General features: G+C 35.3%; 1 protein-coding gene across 6 annotated transcripts in view; it reads right to left on the bottom strand.

Annotated features, from left to right (window-relative positions):
• CNKSR2 (connector enhancer of kinase suppressor of Ras 2) overlaps positions 1-20281 on the bottom strand; it is a 299979-nt gene that overhangs the window by 181591 nt on the left and 98107 nt on the right. For all 6 annotated transcript variants that reach the window (XM_058713719.1, XM_058713721.1, XM_058713722.1 and 3 more), the window contains exon 4: positions 17564-17651. In XM_058713719.1, coding sequence (XP_058569702.1) covers positions 17564-17651 — 88 coding nt within the window. The remainder of the gene's footprint in view (positions 1-17563; positions 17652-20281) is intronic.

Here is a 20281-nt window from a genome sequence, read left to right as displayed (position 1 = left end):
TGCAATAACTATTACATGAAATTTTTTTATGTAAGCTCTATGCTCAACGTTGGGCTTGAACTCATGACCCTGAGATCAAGAGTCTCATGCTCTAGACTGAGTGGCTCTCCCCAAGTCCATGAATTTTATATCCTGTACTTCATTTCAGGAAATGTGCTACTTTTCAGAGGTGCTATGTCACTCCTCACACAATATAATTCGCCAGTCAGCCTCAGATAACATTCTGTCACCTTTATGCAAACCTAGTCTTTTACCATCTTGAATTTATATATAATTTTTGCCTAATTTTATAAGTCTTATTCATGCTCACTTATCCTAATTACTTAATTCTGATCAGTTCTTCAATCTTCCACTTCCAGTTATAATTTCAATCCATTATTTCACTTGTGTTAAGGCCTAATTTCATCTGAATTACCTATCTGATGTTGCTGGTCATGCTGACCCAATCCAAGGGGACTGGGTTATTAAAAACTGCTTTGGAAAAAAAAAAAACTATTTTGTCAGCAGAGACAAATGCCTTAAAAAATCAGTGTCGACAACTAGTAGCTCTATTTTTTTTGGTATGCTTTAACCTTTTATAAGTATGAAAATCTATATTTGTGATGATTAGATAACATAATCCATATAAGGCAGAATGATTCATAACATGCTAAAATGTTATTATTATTCCTCCTTATTTTATTAACCCTAGTTTCCAACACATTAGTTTCTAATACCAATTCTCCCCTTATGACAAATGGCCAATGACCATTTTCATTAATATCTTACATTTGATGTTTTAAAGAACACGTTTAATCCTTTTGGATAAGCATTTATGGCACAGATTGACTATGAACAACTGATAACTAGAGTTACATATTCAAAACTTTAACTAGCTTCCTTTGTAAATGTGTGGCCTCTGGGCTGATATCACCTATAAATAGTTGCTGATCCATAGGACTCAGTCATTCAACCTGTGGTGGAGTCTGAACAATCTGCATCTTAACAAGCTTCCCCAGGTGAATCATAGTCCATGGCCCTGCTTTTGAGAAAACACTGTTCTTGAACACATACATTTTCTTCTCACATCATACTCATCTCATAATAAACTAGTTAAGTATGAATACAGTGGCTCCATTTTAGAATCAATGGAGCCATCATTTAAAAACTCCTGATGCCAAGCCCCACCATCAAGAATCTAATTTAGTAGGTCTTATGGGGCACAGATATCAGTACGTTTAAAAGGCTCCTTACTTCATTCTTTTTTTTATATGTTTGTTTATTTTTGACAGAGAGAGAGACCGAGCACAAGTAAGGAAGGAGCGAGAGAGAAGGAAACACAGAATCCGAAGCAGGCTCTGGTCTCTGAGCAGTCAGCACAGAGCCCGACGCGGGGCCCGAACTCACGAACTGCGAGATTGTGACCTGAGTCAAAGCTGGACACTCAACCAACTAAGCACCCAGGTGCCCCAAAATGCTCATTACTTCATTCTAAGGTAAAGCCAATTTGAAGAGCAATGAGCAGAAAGTATTACAATGTCAAAGCATGGATCTAAGTCCTGGCCATGACACTTAATGTCACTCTCCCTATCTTAAATTTCATTTACTCACTTACAAAATTGAGATAATGACATCTGGTCTACCTACTTCACTGGATTATTGTAAGAAACAAATCTGATAATATGTTGTAAAAGCACTTGGCCAACCTCAAAATATCAATGTTAATATTCCCTGCCCATTAAATTTTATATAGACCCTTTGTTCTTGCTAATAATTTTTAAACATCATAAGGAATAGCATTTAGATGATATGGTTTAAGGGAGGGGTTACAAAAGTGAACAGAAGAGCCCAGGGCAGTATACATTTCATTTCTAAAAGGCTGTTCAGAATTCTTGTGGGGAGAGACAGCAGTAAAATATTTGTGTAGAAAGTTTAAATGTGAAGAAACAGAAAGCCTAGTGACATATTTAGTAGGGTAAGGAGGGCTATAGAAAACAGTGAGATATTAAAACAAAAATTCACAGTTATATTATTAGTAACTGCTAAATAGCCCAACTATAGACAAAAAGGCATTGAAAAAGTTTGGGGATGGCACCTAAGGTGGAGCCAGATTCATAAAATAGTTACAGAACCAGAACCCATAAAGGTATCTAATCGAACCTTTTGATTTTTCCAGCTTAGGTACTTTTATAACTCCCACTCTAGCATTACATAGTCTCACAGCATTATATTATATATTCCTTTATGGCTCAGGTTTCCATATTTGGTATCAAATCAAAATTGGAATTTTTAAGCTACAAAAGCATGCTTAATGATAGTCAGAAATGCACACATGGGTTTATTTGGGGAGGGTTTGCAGACTAGACAGTAATGGTACCCTTTTCTAGTTCCAACACCAGCCCTTTCCTCCTAGGCTTTGTTCCTCTCCAAAGTAACCCCTCAGCCCACCTCTCCCTCCTCAAATTCACTAGGGCATTACCTGTCTCATGGAGAAGACTGATACTGTCACCACTCTTCCTTCCCACCCCCATTCATCTCCCTGTAGTTGTAAGAATTAATAGAAGAAATAGGAACGAGCAACCTTAAAATGTAAAGCACTAATTGTATATTTGTAATACTTACAATATACCTGGATTTCATCAATTTTGAAGGATCATTTCTTTTTTTTGTTTGGCTCTCTTTAGATCTTCACCAGTATCACAGAGAGTTACAGCAGCTAAATCAAAAATCTGTAGCCCCTTTTTGGTGAAATTTTAAGGGGAAAATGAATGATTTCAACAATCATTTATTTTCGAGGCACTAGAGACACAGAGATGCATGATACAGATACCTGCCTTCACTAAGTCTCCCACAGCAAATATTTTCTTAAATGGATTGGCATTACTTTTGGCTTTATTCTTTAAAGAGAATAATCACAGTACAATACAAATGGTAACATATCAGGACTCTCTTCTGAAGTTTATTTTATCACCTATAGGGTTAAGAATCACCTAACCCACCTTTCTACACGTTTCCATGTACACAACATAGCAATAATGGTAAAAGTTCTGTCTTTATAGGGTCTTTGTGAGAAAATTTTAATAGCTTCTTGAAAGGTGAACTCCATCATAAGACAGCATGATGAACAGACAGTACTTCAGACAATGAAAGACAATGAAAGTACATTACATAAATGAGCAATAAAACTTTCAGAACAGGATGTGGTACAATTATAAAGATGAGCATGTACATACTGTACAACACAGCAATTACCCTCCTATGTAATATACTTAAAAGTAGGTATATGTCCAAACATTCATTGTCACAAAAAGCGATAAACATATTGGAGTATATAGACACAATTAAGTATTATATGAAGTAAAAGTGAATGAACTACAGTAACTGGGCAAAACATGAATGAATTCAGAAACACAAATCAAGTGAAAAAGGTATTATGCACAGTGATACCATTTTTACAAAGACAAGCATAATTAAAAAGGGTTTTAGAAAAGTATCTAAAACTATTTTAAGGAGAAAAACCAAACACTCTGAGAAGAGGCAGCATGAGGAGATTGGGGAGGAGCACAAATGTAACTAAAATAATATTGGTAATGTCCTATTTATTATATGACAGATTCATGAGTATTCATTGTTATGCTTCATAACATACACAAACACACACATATATGACATGCATTCTTTTGTATATGTATAAAATACTACATAAATTTAAAAATATAATCCTTTGTGCAGAAAGTTTAAATGTGAAGAAACAGAAAGCCTAGTGAGATATTTAGTAGGGTGAGGAGGGCTCAATGGGTTAAGCATTTGACTCTTGATTTTTGCTCAGATCATGATCTCATGGTTTGTGGGTTGGAGCCCTGCACTGGGCTCTGCACTAGCAGCACAGCATGGTGTCTGCTTGGAATGCCCTCTCTCTGCCCCTCCTCCCGTGCATGCACTCTCCCAGAATGAATAAATAAACTTTAAAAATATAATACACAGAAGAAAAAAGATGTCTGAGAAATAGTAGCCTGCTATTTGCCATATAAAAGAATTTGATTAGTACACAACCCTAGTTCGTCTTCTGTTATTGGTGATAGTGATACGGTCTACATCTTTAAAAGTGTTTTGGCAGGATGCTCACATAATATAGTCTAGGTATTTAAAAAAAAAGCTTTGAAAAGAATCAATTTCAGAATTCATTTTCATATAATTTACATAAGTTTTTAAGTTTTTGTTCATAAGTCAGGCCAATGTCAGAAAGCTGGAAGAATAATAAATGATTATGTCCCAATGTTCTAAATAGTGCTTTGCTAAAGTCTTAGCATGTGGTAATTTCATCACTCTTAATTATCTTTTCGTTCTGAGCCTTCAGAAAATTTACAGCTACCAATAAACATTTTATATTTTATATCAAGAATGAGGATTTCGGTGTGTGTTTATATTTGTTTTAAGACTACCTTCTAGGTCTTTTAAGAGATACAGGCATACATATATAATATAATCTCGGCTTTGCAAATTCTATATTTTTTTAGTTTTGTATTTGTCTTTAGAATAAAAGTCCTCAAGTTATCTGGCTACTATGCCTAATAGTTTTAGCTATAACTTATGATTCACTGTATTAGGATTATATACAGAAGGTTTAAAAAAAAACACTAGTTTTGCTTCTTCATGATCAACTAAAACAGCTAAAGCAAAGGATTAAGTATAATTACACTGAATTAAATACGCTGTTTAAACACAAAACAGAATCACCTTTTATGTTTCCATCAACAAGTATACTAAGTAATATAATACATATTGTTTAAAATTTGCATATAAAATCTGTCCTGGTTTTTGATCTGAAATGTCCCAGTTTTAATCTCAAAAGCCCCAGTCCAATTTTCAGGTCACCTAGAATGTCTCATTCAGGAAGGCTTAAACACTAACCCTAATATAGCAAATATATTATTTAAAGTTGTGTCTGAGATGAATGAGAGACTCTCCTAGTTGGGCTTTCATAGGTTTTAATACTGACTATACGAACCACAGAATATATATATAGTGCCTACCCCAGTAATTTATACCCCCCACTTTAGAACTTTACATATATTTACTACCTGAATCTTAATATCCCTTCTACAACACGCATTCTGTAGGACTGAGTATTACACACTGGCATTTTACCTTTACATGTTTTGAGTTCTCCATTTTCAACTCTAGGTAATTTGAATGTGTTGGACAGGGATGGCAGGTTCACAGGTGATCAAAATTTGTTCCAGTTTACGTAAAAATATCTTCCAGAATATGAAGCACAGTAATCAATTTGCATTAAACTCTAAAGAACATCCTAAATTAAAGCAAAGTCCTTTTTAAAAAAGCACTCCTTCTAGAAATAGGTCTTTCTTCACTGCTACTCAATACCAAAAGTAAGCAGGGCAACACTCCTTTAAGTATCTGCAGAGCAAAAACTAGCTAAGTTTAGAGTTTCCAAAGGCTCTTTTGCATATAGGGTAAGTAAAATGGCCATTTATTAAGTTTCCACTAAATGCCAGATGATGGGCTAGATCTTCTACTAATTCACTGCAACCCTAAAATTATCCAACAAGGTATGATGCACTTTTACATATAAAGAGTATCGGAGATGTGAAGCAATTTGTCCAAGTTCATATAGCCTGTCAAAAAGCAGAGCCAAGATGATGAGCTCAGGTATACTTTGTATCAAAGCCCACTACCCTATTTTGTCATAAAATGTAAATGATATAAAACGTCCACCAAGAAGGTAAAGGATGTACCATTCACACAGATAAAATGTAATGAAGCAAAATATAATAGCTATTGTCAGAAAACTTATAGGGCACGTTTCCTTGCGTAAATACTTAATGAAGGGAGACTGGGTGGCTCAGTCGGTTAAGTGTCCGACTTCAGCTCAGGTCATGACTTCGCTGTTCGTGAGTCTGAGCCCTGCATTGGGCTTGCTGTTGTCAGCTCAGAGCCTGCTTCAGATACTCTGTCCCCATCTCTCTCTGCCCCTCCCCTGCCCGTGCTCTCTCTCAAAAATAAACATTAAAAAAATCTTTAATTAAATTGTGTTTTATTATTTTTTAATGTTTATTTTTAATTTTTCATTTATTTATTTTGAGAGAGAAAAAACATGAGCAGGGAAGGGGTAGAGAGGGAAGAGAGAATATCAAGCAGGGTCTGCACTGTCAGCACAGAACCTGACACAGGGCTTGATCCCATGAGTGTGAGATCATGACCTGAGCTGAAATCAAGAGTCAGATGCTCAACTGACTCACCCAGGTGCCCCAAATGTTTATTTATTTTGAAAGAGAGAGAGAGAGTGAACAGGGAGGAGGGGCAGAGAGAGAGGGGAGAGAGAATCCCAAGCAGGCTCTGCACTGCCAGCACAGAGCCTAATTCAGGGCTCAATCTCATAGACCTTGAGATCATGACCTGAGCTATAAGAGTCAGATGCTTAACCGACTGAGCCACCCAGGCACCTCTCCTTAATGAAATTTTAAAAATCACTTCTAGGCTATCGGGGTTCTTGAGTGGCTCAGTTGGTTAAGCGTCTGACTCTTGGTTTCGGCTCAGGTCATGATCTCACAGTTGTGAGCTGGAGCCCCATGTCAGGCTCTGTGCTGGGCGTGGAGCCTGCTTAAGATTCTCTCTATCTCTCTGACTGTCCCCACTCCCCACCTCTCAAAGGAAAAAAATCACTTCTAGGATATTTATTTTTACAAAATTCTGCAATCTTTATTTTTAATTTTTTAGTATTCACAGATAATATGGTCTAAGAATTTAAACCACAAATACCAATTCAATAAATCCTAGAAAAGCTCTTCTTTTCTCTCAAGCATTTACCTTGAGTAAATAACAACCTGATTAAGATAAAACAGGTTGGATTAAACAGCAGTAATACATTTTTTTAAATTTTTTTTTAACGTTTATTTATTTTTGGGACAGAGAGAGACAGAGCATGAACAGGGGAGGGGCAGAGAGAGAGGGAGACACAGAATCGGAAGCAGGCTCCAGGCCCTGAGCCATCAGCCCAGAGCCCGACGCGGGGCTCGAACTCATGGACCGCAAGATCGTGACCTGAGCTGAAGTCGGATGCTTAACCAACTGAGCCACCCAGGCGCCCCAGCAGTAATACATTTTAAAAAGGGCAATACACTCAATATAAATATGCTTATTTATACAGGGGCACCTGGGTGGCTCAGTCAGCTGAGCATCCAACTTCGGCTCAGGTCATGATCTTGTGGTTTGTGAGTTCAAACCCCACATTGGTCTTGCTGCTGTCAGACTGTCAGTGCAGAGCCTGTTTCGGAGCCTCTGTACCCCGCTCTCCACCCCTCCCCTACTTGCATTCTCCCCAAAGTAAATATTAAAAAAATATGCTTATTAATACATTTTATTTTTGAGAGAGAGAGAGCATGAGCAGGGGAGATGAGCAGAGGGAGAGAGAGACAATGTTATGAAAATTTTTATTTAAAAATGTATTTAGAAAATACTTCATAAATAATTTATTTTTATTGATTTGTATTGAAAAAAGTATAACGGATAGGTGCCTGGGTAGGTCAGTTGGGTAAGCATCCAAACTTGATTTTGGCTCAGTTCATGATCTCAGGTTTGTAAGAATGAGCCCTGCATTGGGCTCCACGCTGAGCAGAGCCTACTTGGGACTCTCTCTTTCGCTCTCTTTCTGCTCCTACCTGCTTGCATGTGTGTACTCTCTCTCAAAATAAATGAACATTAAAAAAATAAAATAGTATACAGGTAAGAAAAATGATTAGAAAACAAACATACATAATTTAGAGGGAATTGTCCATCAAAAATAAACAGTTTCAGGGCACCTGGTTGGCTCAGTTGGTTAAGCATCTGACTCTTGATTTTGGTTCAGGTCATGATTCACAATTCCTGAGACTGACCCCACATTGGGCTCTGCACTGACACTATGGAGCCTGCTTGGTATTCTCTCTCCCTATCTCTCTGCCTCTCCCCAGCTCTCTCTCTCTCTCTCTCAAGATAAATAAACATTAAAAAATAAACACTTTCAATATTGATCTTTGAAGAATATTTTCTCCATTTTCTTCAATAAAGATTTAAAAATAAAATAACACTGGTCAATTTGGCTATTACTGAGAAGACAAAAAATAACAAGTATTGGTGAGGATGTGAAGAAAAGGGAACACTCATACACTTTTGGTAGGAATGTAAATTGGTACAGCCACTATGGAAAACTCTATGGAGGTTCCTCAAAAAATTAAAAATAGAACTACCATATGATCCAGCAATTCCACTTCACTCTTGGGTATTTATCCCAAGAAAATGGTAACACTGATTCAAAGAGATATATGTACCCCTATTTTCATTGTAGCATTATTTACAATAGCTAAGATAAGGAAGCAAACTAAGTGTCTATTGATGGATGAGTGGATAAGGATTTTGTATATATACAATGAAATATTATTCAGCCATAATAAAGAATGAAATCTTGCCATTTGCAACAACATGGAGAGACCTAGAGGGCATTATGTTAAGTGAAATAAGTCAGAGAGAAAAAGATAAATACTGTATGATTTCTCTTATATGTAGAATCTAAAAAAGCAAACAAACAGGGGTGTCTGGGTGGCCCAGTCAGTTGAGTGTCCGACTTGGTATCAGCTAGGGTCATGATCTCATGGTTCATGGGTTCAAGTCCTGCATTGAGCTATACACTGAGAGCACCAAGCCTATTTGGGATTCTGTCTCTCCCTCTCTGTGCCCCTCTCACGCACGCATATGCTCTCTCTCTCTCAAAATAAATAAATAAACTTAAAATAAAAACTAAAAACAGAAGCAAACAAACAAAACAGAAACAGACTCACAGATATAGGAAACAAACTGTTGGTTACCAGAGCAGGGAAAAGTTGGGAACACAAGCAAAATAAGTGAAGGGGATTTTGAAGTACAAACTCCCAATTATAAAATCAGTAAGTCATGGGGATATAGTGTATAGCATAGGAAATACAGTCAATAATATTGTAACAACTTTGCACGGTGACAGATAGCAACTAGACTTACCATGGGGCTCATTTAATCATGTATAGAAATGTCAAATCACTTTTCTTTATGGTTTTCTGTATTTTTAAAAATTAATGAATATTGTCATGTTATAAACTTTTTTAAAAAACAAAGTTCTAAGGAATACAAAAACATGAATTCAAAAAGATATATGTGCCCCTATGTCCCTATGTTTATTTCAGCATTATTTACAATAGCCAAGATATGGAAGCAACCCAAGTACCCACTGATAGATGAATGCATAAGGAGGTGGTGTGTGTGTGTGTGTGTGTGTGTGTGTGTGTGTACATGCAATGGAATATTGCTAAGCCATAAAAAAGAATGAAATCTTGCCATTTGCAACAACATGGATGGATCTACAGGGTATAATGCTAAGTGAAATAAATCAGTCAGAGAAAGACAAATACCGTATGATTTCACTCATATGTGAAATTTAAGAAACAAAATTAACAACAACAAAAAAAAGAGAGACAAACACTCTTAAACAGAGAACAAACTGGTGGTTACCAGAGGGGAGGTGATTGGCAGGGGGAGGGAGGGATAAGTGAAATAGATAATGGGGATTAGAAGTACACTCAGCATGAAAAGAACTGAGTAACATATAGAATTGGTCAATCACTGTATTGTACACCTGAAAATAACGTAATGCTGTATGTTAATTATACTGGATTTTTTTTAAAGTCCTAATATGGACAATGCAGTAAAATTAAAAAAAATTATGGAATAATACTAAATGAAAAAAACTATATTCAAAATACATAGGTGTATATACATGAAAAGAGGCTGAAATAAAAAGGGAAAATAACAGGATTTTCTTTGGATGGAAGGATTAAAAGCAATGCTTTTCTTTTCATTACTCCAAATTTTTCTATGAAGAAGATACTACTTTAAAAAATGTAGAAAAATGTACTGCAGGATATACTACATACAAATGTTTATATTTATGGCATACAACATCAGTGGGATGAATGGAAGCAAAGATCATAATCTCTTTCAATAAACTCTTTCAATATCTAAATGAACTTTCAGTTCTTGGTGATGATTCTCTCAGTTAAGATTTTTTGAACAGTACATGACATTTCTTCAGATTTTAGAGGGTGGGGAAGGAAAGTGTGGACTAAGCAGTAGGTAACAATTACATACTTAAAATAGGATGTTTTAAGAACTTTTTCTAAAATTTCCTTCTACTCTGCATTTCTTTTCTTTTCAAAAGTTAATTTAAACAATCTCATATGAAAGACTACTAATCTTTTCTCTTTTTTACCCAACTTTTAGCTGGGAATGGGAAGCTAAAGTAACATTTCAAATACTATTAAAAAAACCAGTGATATCTAAGGACAGGGAAAATGGATCTAAAAAGGCTGAGAAATGAGTAAACCCATAAGAAAACAGCAAGACATTTTAATATATACAATTTAGAGGAGACATTTCAGGTAAAAGTATATTACCGGAACTTGAATTTTAAAAGGAAGTTTTCACTCAGGTATATTATCATTTCAAAATCTGATCTAAAATGTTTCACATCATGTTGAAAATTTTCTCTCAGCATATAATTCAGATTTCACTGAATTTCACTGCAGCTGAAGAAAATGAACACTAAAATGAGAAAAAATATCTGTGTATATTCATTATTTAAAACAAATTCCTTTTATCAAGTCTGTATTTCTCACCAATTTTATAAACATTACTTTTGTTTTGCACTTCATATTTTTGAACAATTTTTAACACATCTAATTTGATACTCACAATAGAATTATTTCTGTTTATAGATGGCACAAGTAAATGTACATGGTTTGTCCAAGGTGAAATGCTCATGAAGCGATAGGCCTAATTCTCAATTCTCCCAATAGTCACTATCCCTACCCTCTGTCTCTTGTCTTAAGTATTCTGAATTCCACCAAAGCTTCACTTTGCAAACTGATACTTTTGTGTCAGTTTCTTAACTAGTGACAATCTAATCATTTTTGTGTTTGAGGTAGAAAATAAAAAACTGTTATAATAGAATAATTTTAGGTCAAGCTGTGACCCATTAGGGCAGGCATCATGGCAATTATTTCAGTACTGGCATGAAGTGTGTGGGTACCTGCCTCATTTTTCTGCTGACAGTGCTCTAAATGAGGCTTCAGTTCTTTGAGAATTCTTTCTATTTAAGATTTTAAACTATTTTCTCCTTTTTCTCAAATGTGGTATGATAACCAATCTTATGTAGAAAGGAAAGTACTGGGGGAGGGATCTCTTTAAAAGACTTCAAATATAACTATCTAACCCCATCACAACTGTAAATAAGTAAAATAGATATAAAGGATTAAATAAATCACTCCAAATAGAGCTTGTTAAAAGAAATTTATATTTTTTTCACCTCTAATGTTAGTACCACTTTAAATATAAGTAGCCAATACCAAGAAGCACTTTCCACTTACTTCATAGTATCACCCCCTTTGTGTTAAGAAGGGAAAAAAGCTATTTGTGACAGTTTATTTTTAGATATTGATCATCTCCTCTTGTTGCAATGGGAATAAAAATAATTAAAGTTGAGTGAAAAATAATTTGAAGTACAGCATATTTCAAAGTATAACTATCATCATAACTGTTCAGATGAGATTTCTTGAAAGCCTGGCAATAAATGCATGCCCTAGATATATATATTCTTTTAAATCTACACTTTGCTTATTCAAATTGGCCTCTTTTACTGGTAGCTTAAGTTTAATACCTATCTTCAGATACTGCATACAATTCCAAGTGAATGCAGTGATTAGTGTGTATACAATGGCTGAATGAGACCATTGATGGACACTGACTGTAAACTATGTCATTTAAAATATAAGTATTTGTCTATGTTGTGCTCTTTTATCAAACAAAGCAGTATTACTTTATATAACATTTTTTTTCTTCTGACAACTTGAATTCATTTTAGAAAATTTGGAAAATACAGAAAAGTAGAGTCAAAATGAAATAAAACCACTTATAGTTTCATTATCAAGAAACAAACACTTAGCTATTTTATTTCATTATTTTATCAACCTCATTCCTATTGCTATGAGAGGTAGTAACAGACTAGAGCCCAGAAAAACTTGGTACCAAAGATATGACATCACCTAACAGTAGAAAAATAATAGATTATTTTAAGAGATGATTTACAAACACTAATATATCATGCTTGTAACTGTTTCCTCAAAAGATATTTTTTGAAAAAAAAAAGATATTTTTTGTTAGCATTCTATATTTGCATAGTGTTTCAGAGGTCTTGTTCGCTCTCATTCTACCTTGGAAAGTAGTTATGAGGATCAATACTCTTATTTTAACTCAGTGAATAAACTAAGATGTAAAGTGATGGGTATCTTAAGATATCTCTGGGGTTCTTTTTTAAAAATATTTTTTAAGTTTATTTTTATTTTTTTAATGTTTATTTTATTTTTGAGAGAGAGAGAGAGAGAGAGAGAGAGAGCAAGCGAGCAGGGGAGGGACAGAGAGAGGGAGACAAAGAATCCAAAGCAGGCTCCAGGCTCTGAGCTGTCAGCACATAACCCAATGTGGGCTTGAACTCATGAACTCCAAGATCATAACCTGAGCTAAAGTCAGATGCTTTAACCACCTGAGCCACCCCAGGCGCCCCTAAGTTTATTTATTTTGAGAGAGAGATAGCACAAGCAAGGGAGGGGCAGAGAGGAGGGAGAGGGAGGGAGAGAATCCCTAGCAGGCTCTGCACTGTCAGTGCACAGAGCCGGTTGCAGGGCTGGATCTCAGAACAGTGAGATCATGACCTGAGCCAAAAGCAAGAGTTGGACACTTAAGTGACTGAGTCACCCAGGCACCCCTCTCTGGGGTTCTTTACATAACTAGCAGAGAAAGAATGACAGCTTTTACACAGGAGATGAAATAAAATGAGTACCGATTCAAGGATCTAATACCAAATTTTTCTTGGAAGAGTACAAATGAGCATGTGCTAACCAGAGGGGATAACTGGATCTCAGGTCAATTTATTTTACCAAGTATGTAATGCACACCTACTATATATGAAAATCAGCAAGACACCATTCTTGTCTTTAAGAAGTTCATAATCTAATGGAAGTCAGATAATTATTATTCAAAGCAGAATATAACTTTCATAGGTAAGATGTGAAATGGTATGTAAAGTAGTATTTAGTATTATGCCATAGTTTTTAAAATTTTATTGCGTTGTTCATATTAGGACTTTTAAAAAATCCAGTATAATTAACATACAGCATTATGTTATTTTCAGGTGTACAATACAGTGATTGACCAATTCTATATGTTACTCAGTTCTTTTCATGCTAAGTGTACTTCTAATCCCCATTATCTATTTCACCCATCCTCCCCTCCCCCTGCCAGTCACCTCCCCTCTGGTAACCAGTTTGTTCTCTGTTTAAGAGTGTTTGTCTCCCTTTTTTTGTTGTTAATTTTGTTTCTTAAATTTCACATATGAGTGAAACCATACGGTATTTGTCTTTCTCTGAGTGATTTATTTCACTTAGCATTATACCCTCCAGATCCATCCATTTGTTGCAAATGGCAAGATTTCATTCTTTTTTTATGGCTTAGCAATATTCCATTGCATGTATACACACACACACACACACACAACATACAACAAAGAATTATAGCTAATGAGTCATCAAACAGGACAAAATGGAATCATAAAAAATAACTAATGAAAACATATACAGAAAAGAAAAAGAATAAAGAACATATGGTAAACATAGAAGACAAACAGCAAGGTGGCAGTTACGATCCCAACCATATCAATAGTTACATTAAATATAAATGGTCAAGTAGGAAGAAGGTACAAAGAGCTGTGGGATATAGTGAAAGTTTCATGAATGAGGCACTTCCTAGAGGCCTTAAAGAATAGAACATGATTTTACCAGGCTGAGATAAAGATATATAGGATATGTTCTGAGGAGACCACACACCATGAGACACAAAATCTATTTTACTAACAGTAAGTCATCCACATGAAGTAGACTACAATTAAGATATATGGTAGTACTGGAAGGTAAAACTGAAATTATGGTAGTACCATACTTGGAATGCCCTTGAATTCCAAAGAAAGGAGTTTGTAATCAATTTGGAAACTAGAGGAAAATTGCTAAAAGTGACAAAATTAAAGCTGGGCTTTGGGATGACTAGTCTGAAAGTGATCGATTCTATACTTATAAGTAAATTACATCAGGATGTCAGGAAGATGTATTTTATGAAGAGAAATTGGTATCTTAACATTTCCCTTAAGATACAACAGAAAAGATGTAGTTAAAGTAGATGAATTAAGTAATCTGGTCAGGTACAAGTTGGGAAGGAGTGGGCAAGGCAAGAACCAAAACTACCTATGTATAGAGGTTTTTGTTCAGAAGCATCTTTTTTTTTTTTTTTAATTTTTTTTTTCAACGTTTTTCATTTATTTTTGGGACAGAGAGAGACAGAGCATGAACGGGGGAGGGGCAGAGAGAGAAGGAGACACAGAATCGGAAACAGGCTCCAGGCTCCGAGCCATCAGCCCAGAGCCTGACGCGGGGCTCGAACTCACGGACCGCGAGATCGTGACCTGGCTGAAGTCGGACGCTTAACCGACTGCGCCACCCAGGCGCCCCATGTTCAGAAGCATCTTAAAGGTGATGAGTGGAACAGGACATGTGATAGGAAAATGAGAGTGAGGTAGAAGGAACTGTGGCAAAAGAGCTACTGAACTTTAAAAAATAGAAACAGGTAATGTTAGAACAAAATGTCCTAAGAACGGCAAGGCATCCTCTTTAAACCAGAGTGTACAGTGGGTGGAAAGTACAGAAGGTCCTTCTACATCTGAGTATATTTGGAATATTTCAATTATTTGGAGTGTTTTCAATAATTCTGTATTTGGGCAAGACAGAATGTACATCAAGTTCAACTTCTGAAAGCACGTCTCTATACTCTACCATGTTTCCTGACCTATAAACAGCAAAACTTAAACCCATTAGTGTCTTAAAGTAAATTCCTAAGGAGAATGTTGAGCCACATAGTACATCTGTTAAAGGTTGCGTTGACAGCACAAATAAGCCTTTGAGGGTAATATCAGAATGGCATATGTTTGTTATGAAGTAGTTGCCAATAGCAGGTATTCATACATTCTGGAACAAAAGCTGAATCACTTGTTATTTAGATGGTATGTTCTTAAAAATAGCAGAATAGGTGGGAGTTAGTCATATCTGACAGAAATCGCACTTCCACCACTGGACAATTTCTCTACAGGAAATCTTAATTCACTGAAAATCATTTCAGCCATTCTTCTCAATGTAACATCTGAAGGTTAGAATGACAAAGGTATGTTTTGGAACCTGTGAGTTCTAAACATAGAAAACTCTCCATATATGATCTCACTGTACACTTAAAGGTAATTTTTTTCAAGATCACTTTGTTGATCCCTTTTTGAAGTGAGAAAACATTATGCATTAATTAAGGGAAAATGAATACACCTGAGTACTCTTCCTCAAAATTTTCAAGAAAACATCATAATTGTCATTTAGATTTGCAGTCTTCGTTTTTAAGGCAACAGAGAGTCAGCCAATTACTCAAAAGTAAACTTTTAAATAGGCTATCCAGGTCCAGATGTTTGGAGGAGACACAAGAACTGAAAAATTCCCACTTTCTGTCATAATTATGCTTGGAAATGAAGTTACTTGGCAAGATGATATGAGATGGATGGCATTCTCATAGAATTGACAATAGGAGTTTCTCATGTATAAAAACTTGAAAAATAAACTTAATTCTCACATTCAACTTCACCATCTGTTCATTGTTTTGGGTCTCATGTATAAATAAAAAGCTTAAATAACACACATAATACAGTTATCACAGATCTTCTCATGTAGCAGTTAATAATTCTTACATTATTATTATTATTGTTTAATATAGATTGCTAATGAGCACTATCTATATTAAAAGGCTATGAAGAGTACTATAAAAATACTGTGTAATATGCATCTCTAAATCAGAGACAATTTCTCTCTCATAGTAAAAGAAAGAAACTAACACACTGTTGTCCATATCTCAAATCTTTGGTTAAGTTTAATGCCTTTAAAAGAAATCGAGTTTTAAAAAATACATTTTAAAAAAATGTCATGGGTAAGAATAATAACCCATAGGTTATATTATTGCTTTTTTACCCCTGGGATCATAATGCTGCTGGTCCGCAGACCACACTGGACTAACAATGCCCTAGAACACTTGTCAGCAAAAGATGGCCCAAGGGGCAAATTCAATCTGCAGCTTTTTTTTTTTTTTTTTTTTTTGCAAAACAAGTTTTATAGGCACATAGCCACACCCATTCATTTACACATTGTCTAACGCTGCTTTTACACTAAAACAGCAGAGTTGAGTAGTTTCAAAAGGCCCTTATTGCCTACACTACACAGCCTACAAAACCTTAAATACTTAATATCTATCTTCTACAAAATGTTTGCTGAGTCTTGTCCTAAAATGCCACTCTTCTCCCCATCATCCAGTTGAGACCTTGTAAATTCAGAAATTACATTTACTGATATCAAATATAAAGACATGCAGTGAGACTGTTAGGGTATCTCAAAGCTCATAAAAATATTCACTCTCTCCATGCATGTCTCTGAGTAACAAAGGGTTGTTGACTTTATCAATGCCATGATATAACATTGATGAATGTCTGATGTGTTCCACAATTAAAAGTCACAAAGCTACCCTCCTTCCTATAATTATCCCCGGTAATAAAAGACAGGGAGTAGAATAAAAAATTAAATCATCAGTTTTCCCCCAAATCTCCTGTATCATCTTATTTTATTGTCTGCTTTCTTTCTGAAACACTGGATAGGTTAACAGATACCAGCACCCAAGAAAGCAGCGTCAGCAAGAGGCTGCCATCAGGGCTTACACAGCATGGTGGCTGCAGGCTTCAGACTTCTCAGATGTGTTTCATTATTAGATTTAATTAAATTTTATAAACTATGTACTAGTCAATTCATCACTCTATGATTTCTCCATATCTCGTGCCTGGCTTGATTTATATTAGTGGCGGTACTCCTAAAGGCATTTGATTTGGGGATCCCTGGTTTGGATAATATTCAAAGTAAAAATAAAATCAGGTCACATAAAGGGATCACTGTTAAAAGCTATTATGAGTATTTTTTTCATATGTGCAACATATAAATGAAACTAATAATTGTACTAATAAAGAACAGGGTCTTAGAGCAAAAGTCTTAGACTGTTATCTAAATGGGGAAATTTAATTTTGTGAAAGGCAGTACAGTCCTCCCCACTAAAATGTGAGATTACCAGACTTATGATCTTATAATGATTTCTCTAGAAGTTCAGTATACTTTTACATTTTTACATCTTCTGGTAAATAAAATGCTTGTTTATTGGGATATATGAATAGTTTCCCAAACCACATATTTGGTTTATTTAGAACCATTTGTCTTTAAGTAGAAACTCCCAAACCAGTATCTTACAAACTCTTGGTTAAAAGGAATACTATTCATTGTTTGAATATGAAACAGATAATAAATTAAGAGAAGGAAAGGTTGCCAGCTAATACCTGTTGCACAATTGTTGTTAATTCCAAGCAGAGCTGTATGACATTATTCCTTGTAACTGAATAGTCTGTGACAGCAGCAAATGGTGACCTATAAAGGGAAAAGGAAAAAAAATAGTGATTAATAGGAACAGATTTTGAAAAGTCCTAAAATGCAATGCCTAAAGTTAAGATCTTGAATAATAGGAAATGAGTTGTTCTGAAGTTTACGTAGTGAAAAACAATATTCAAGACATATTTAAGAAAAAAAATTGAGGAAATGGCTTAGAACAATTAAATTCAAGAAACATAATGTTTGCTTTCCATCAAATTTCTTTTTTTAGTTCTTAATATTTATTGGTTCTTCGGTATATAGAAGGTCTCTACACTACCTCTACAATAAAACACCAAATAAAGGAGTACTTTAGGCAAAGACAACATTTTAGTTTACTTTCAAATGAAGATTTTCAATACACTACCTTCTTGAAATACTCACGATTCAGGGCTAACACTGACAGCCAGCACTGAAGACCTATGTGCCAGTTACTGTTCTGAATGCTTTACATGTACTAAGTTATTTTCACAAAAACTCTTACATCAATAGGCACTATTATTATTCCCATTTTACAGATGAGAACGCTGACAAAAAGGGTAACAACTAGTAAGTTGTAGGACTGCTATTCAAACCAAGGAAGTCTGAGCCCACAAGTCAACAGAGTTAAACACTAATATACTGCCTCTATCGACTTACCTAGGTTTTATCTTGTACTAAACCAATCATTTATGTCACTTCATAGCCTTTTTAAAACAACTTGGTACATATATAATAAATATATTCTGATATAAGGTTTATATTTACAAGGCTGTTATGAACAAATAGCAGCAAGCAAGCGTTTTGCCACCAAATGAATTCACAATGACTTTCCATTACTTCTTAACCTCTCTCATCTGTGAATGACAATGAGGTTTTGTAAGGCCAAAGCTTACAGGATTTAGGAGGCCCAGTTTAATGAAAAGAAAATGTCAGTAATATAAAAGAAGGTATGGAGGTGAAAATTTAGTAAAATTATTGAATCCTTAGTGCTTTAGGCCTACTCTTTGATATCTCTTCAGGCAATTTACTGGGAAGGCTTATATGGAACCACTTCCTGGTTACAATAAATTTGTTTCTTCTAGGAAACTACAACTCAAGCACCTCCCACTCTCACATGGGTTCATATAAGAGAGAAGTCCTTTATTGGTTATTTTTAAGCTTATATTTCATTTATGTATTTTTGATATTGGCCATTCTATTAGCTATGTAATTATTTTCCCAAGACATTTTTTTCTGGTTTTATTTTAATCACCCACTCATCATGACAAGTGCACTCCTTAATCCTCCCACCCACCTCCCCTTTGGTAACCATCAGTTTGTTCTCTATAGTGAAGAGTCTGCTGGGGGTACCTGGGTGGCTCAGTCAGTTAAGCTACCGACTTTGGCTCAGGTGATGATCTTGCAGTAAGTTCGAGCCCAGCATCAGGCTTTGTGCTGACAGCTCAGAGCCTGGAGCCCGCTTCAGATTCTGTGTGTGTGTGTGTCTCTCTCTCTGCCCCTCCCCATCCCCCGCTCATCCTCTGTCTCTCCCTCTCTTTCTCTCTCCTTCTCTCTCAAAAATAAACATTAAAAAAATATTAAAAAAGAGTCCTTTTCTTGCTTTGTCTTTTTTCCCCTTTGCTCATTTCTTTTTGACTCTTAAATTTCATACAAGTGAAATCATATGGTATTTGTCTTTCTCTGATTGACTTATTTCACTTAGCATTATATCCTCCAGGTTTATTCATGTTGTTGCAAATGACAAAATTTCATTCTTTTTTATGGCTGAATAATATCCCATTGTGTATATATACCACTTCTTTATGCATTAGATAAATGGATAAATTTATCCATGAATGGATAAATCCATGAACACTTGGGTTGCTTCCATGTTTTAGCTATTGTAAATAATGCTGCAATAAACATAGGGGTGCCTTTATCTATGAATTAGTGTTTTCATATTCTTTGTGTAAATACTCAGTAGTGGAATTACTGGATCCTATGGTAATTGTATTTTTAATTTTTTGAGAAACCTCTATACTGTTTCCACTGTGGCTGCACCAGTTTGTATTCCCACCAAGGGTGTGGGAGTGTTCCTTTTTTCCCACATCCTCACCAACACCTTTTGTTTCTTCTGTTGTTGATCTTAGCCATTCTGAGAGATGTAAGGTGATATCTCATTGTAATTTTGATTTGCATTTCCTTGATGGTAAGTGATGATGAGCATTTTTCATGTGATCATTGGCCATCTGGACATCTTTGGAAAAATGTCTGTTCATGTCTTCTCATTTTTTTTTTTTTTTTGGTGTTGAGTTTTATAAGTTCTTTATATATTTTGGATACTAACCTTTTGTTGGATATGTCATTGGCAGATATCTTCTCCCATTCAGTAGGTTGCCTTTTAGTTTTGTTGTTTCCTTCACTGTGTAGAAGCCTTTCATTTTGATGTAGTCCCAATAGTTCATTTTTGCTTTTTTTCCCCTTACCTCAGGGGGCATAGCTAGAAAGAACTTGCTATGGCCAATGTCACAGAAATTAGTGCCTCTGCTCTTTTCTAGGATTTTTATGGTTTAAGGTCTTACATTCAGGTCTTTAATCCCCCAAGGTGTTTTTTTCTATATTTATTTAGAAATCTATTTATATTATATTTATATCTAATTTATATTTAT

The sequence above is a fragment of the Neofelis nebulosa genome, chromosome X, assembly GCF_028018385.1.
Source record: "Neofelis nebulosa isolate mNeoNeb1 chromosome X, mNeoNeb1.pri, whole genome shotgun sequence".
NCBI lineage: Eukaryota > Metazoa > Chordata > Mammalia > Carnivora > Felidae > Neofelis > Neofelis nebulosa.
The sequence above is the reverse complement of the archived record's forward strand: the minus strand, read 5'-3'. Positions and strand labels throughout refer to the sequence as shown.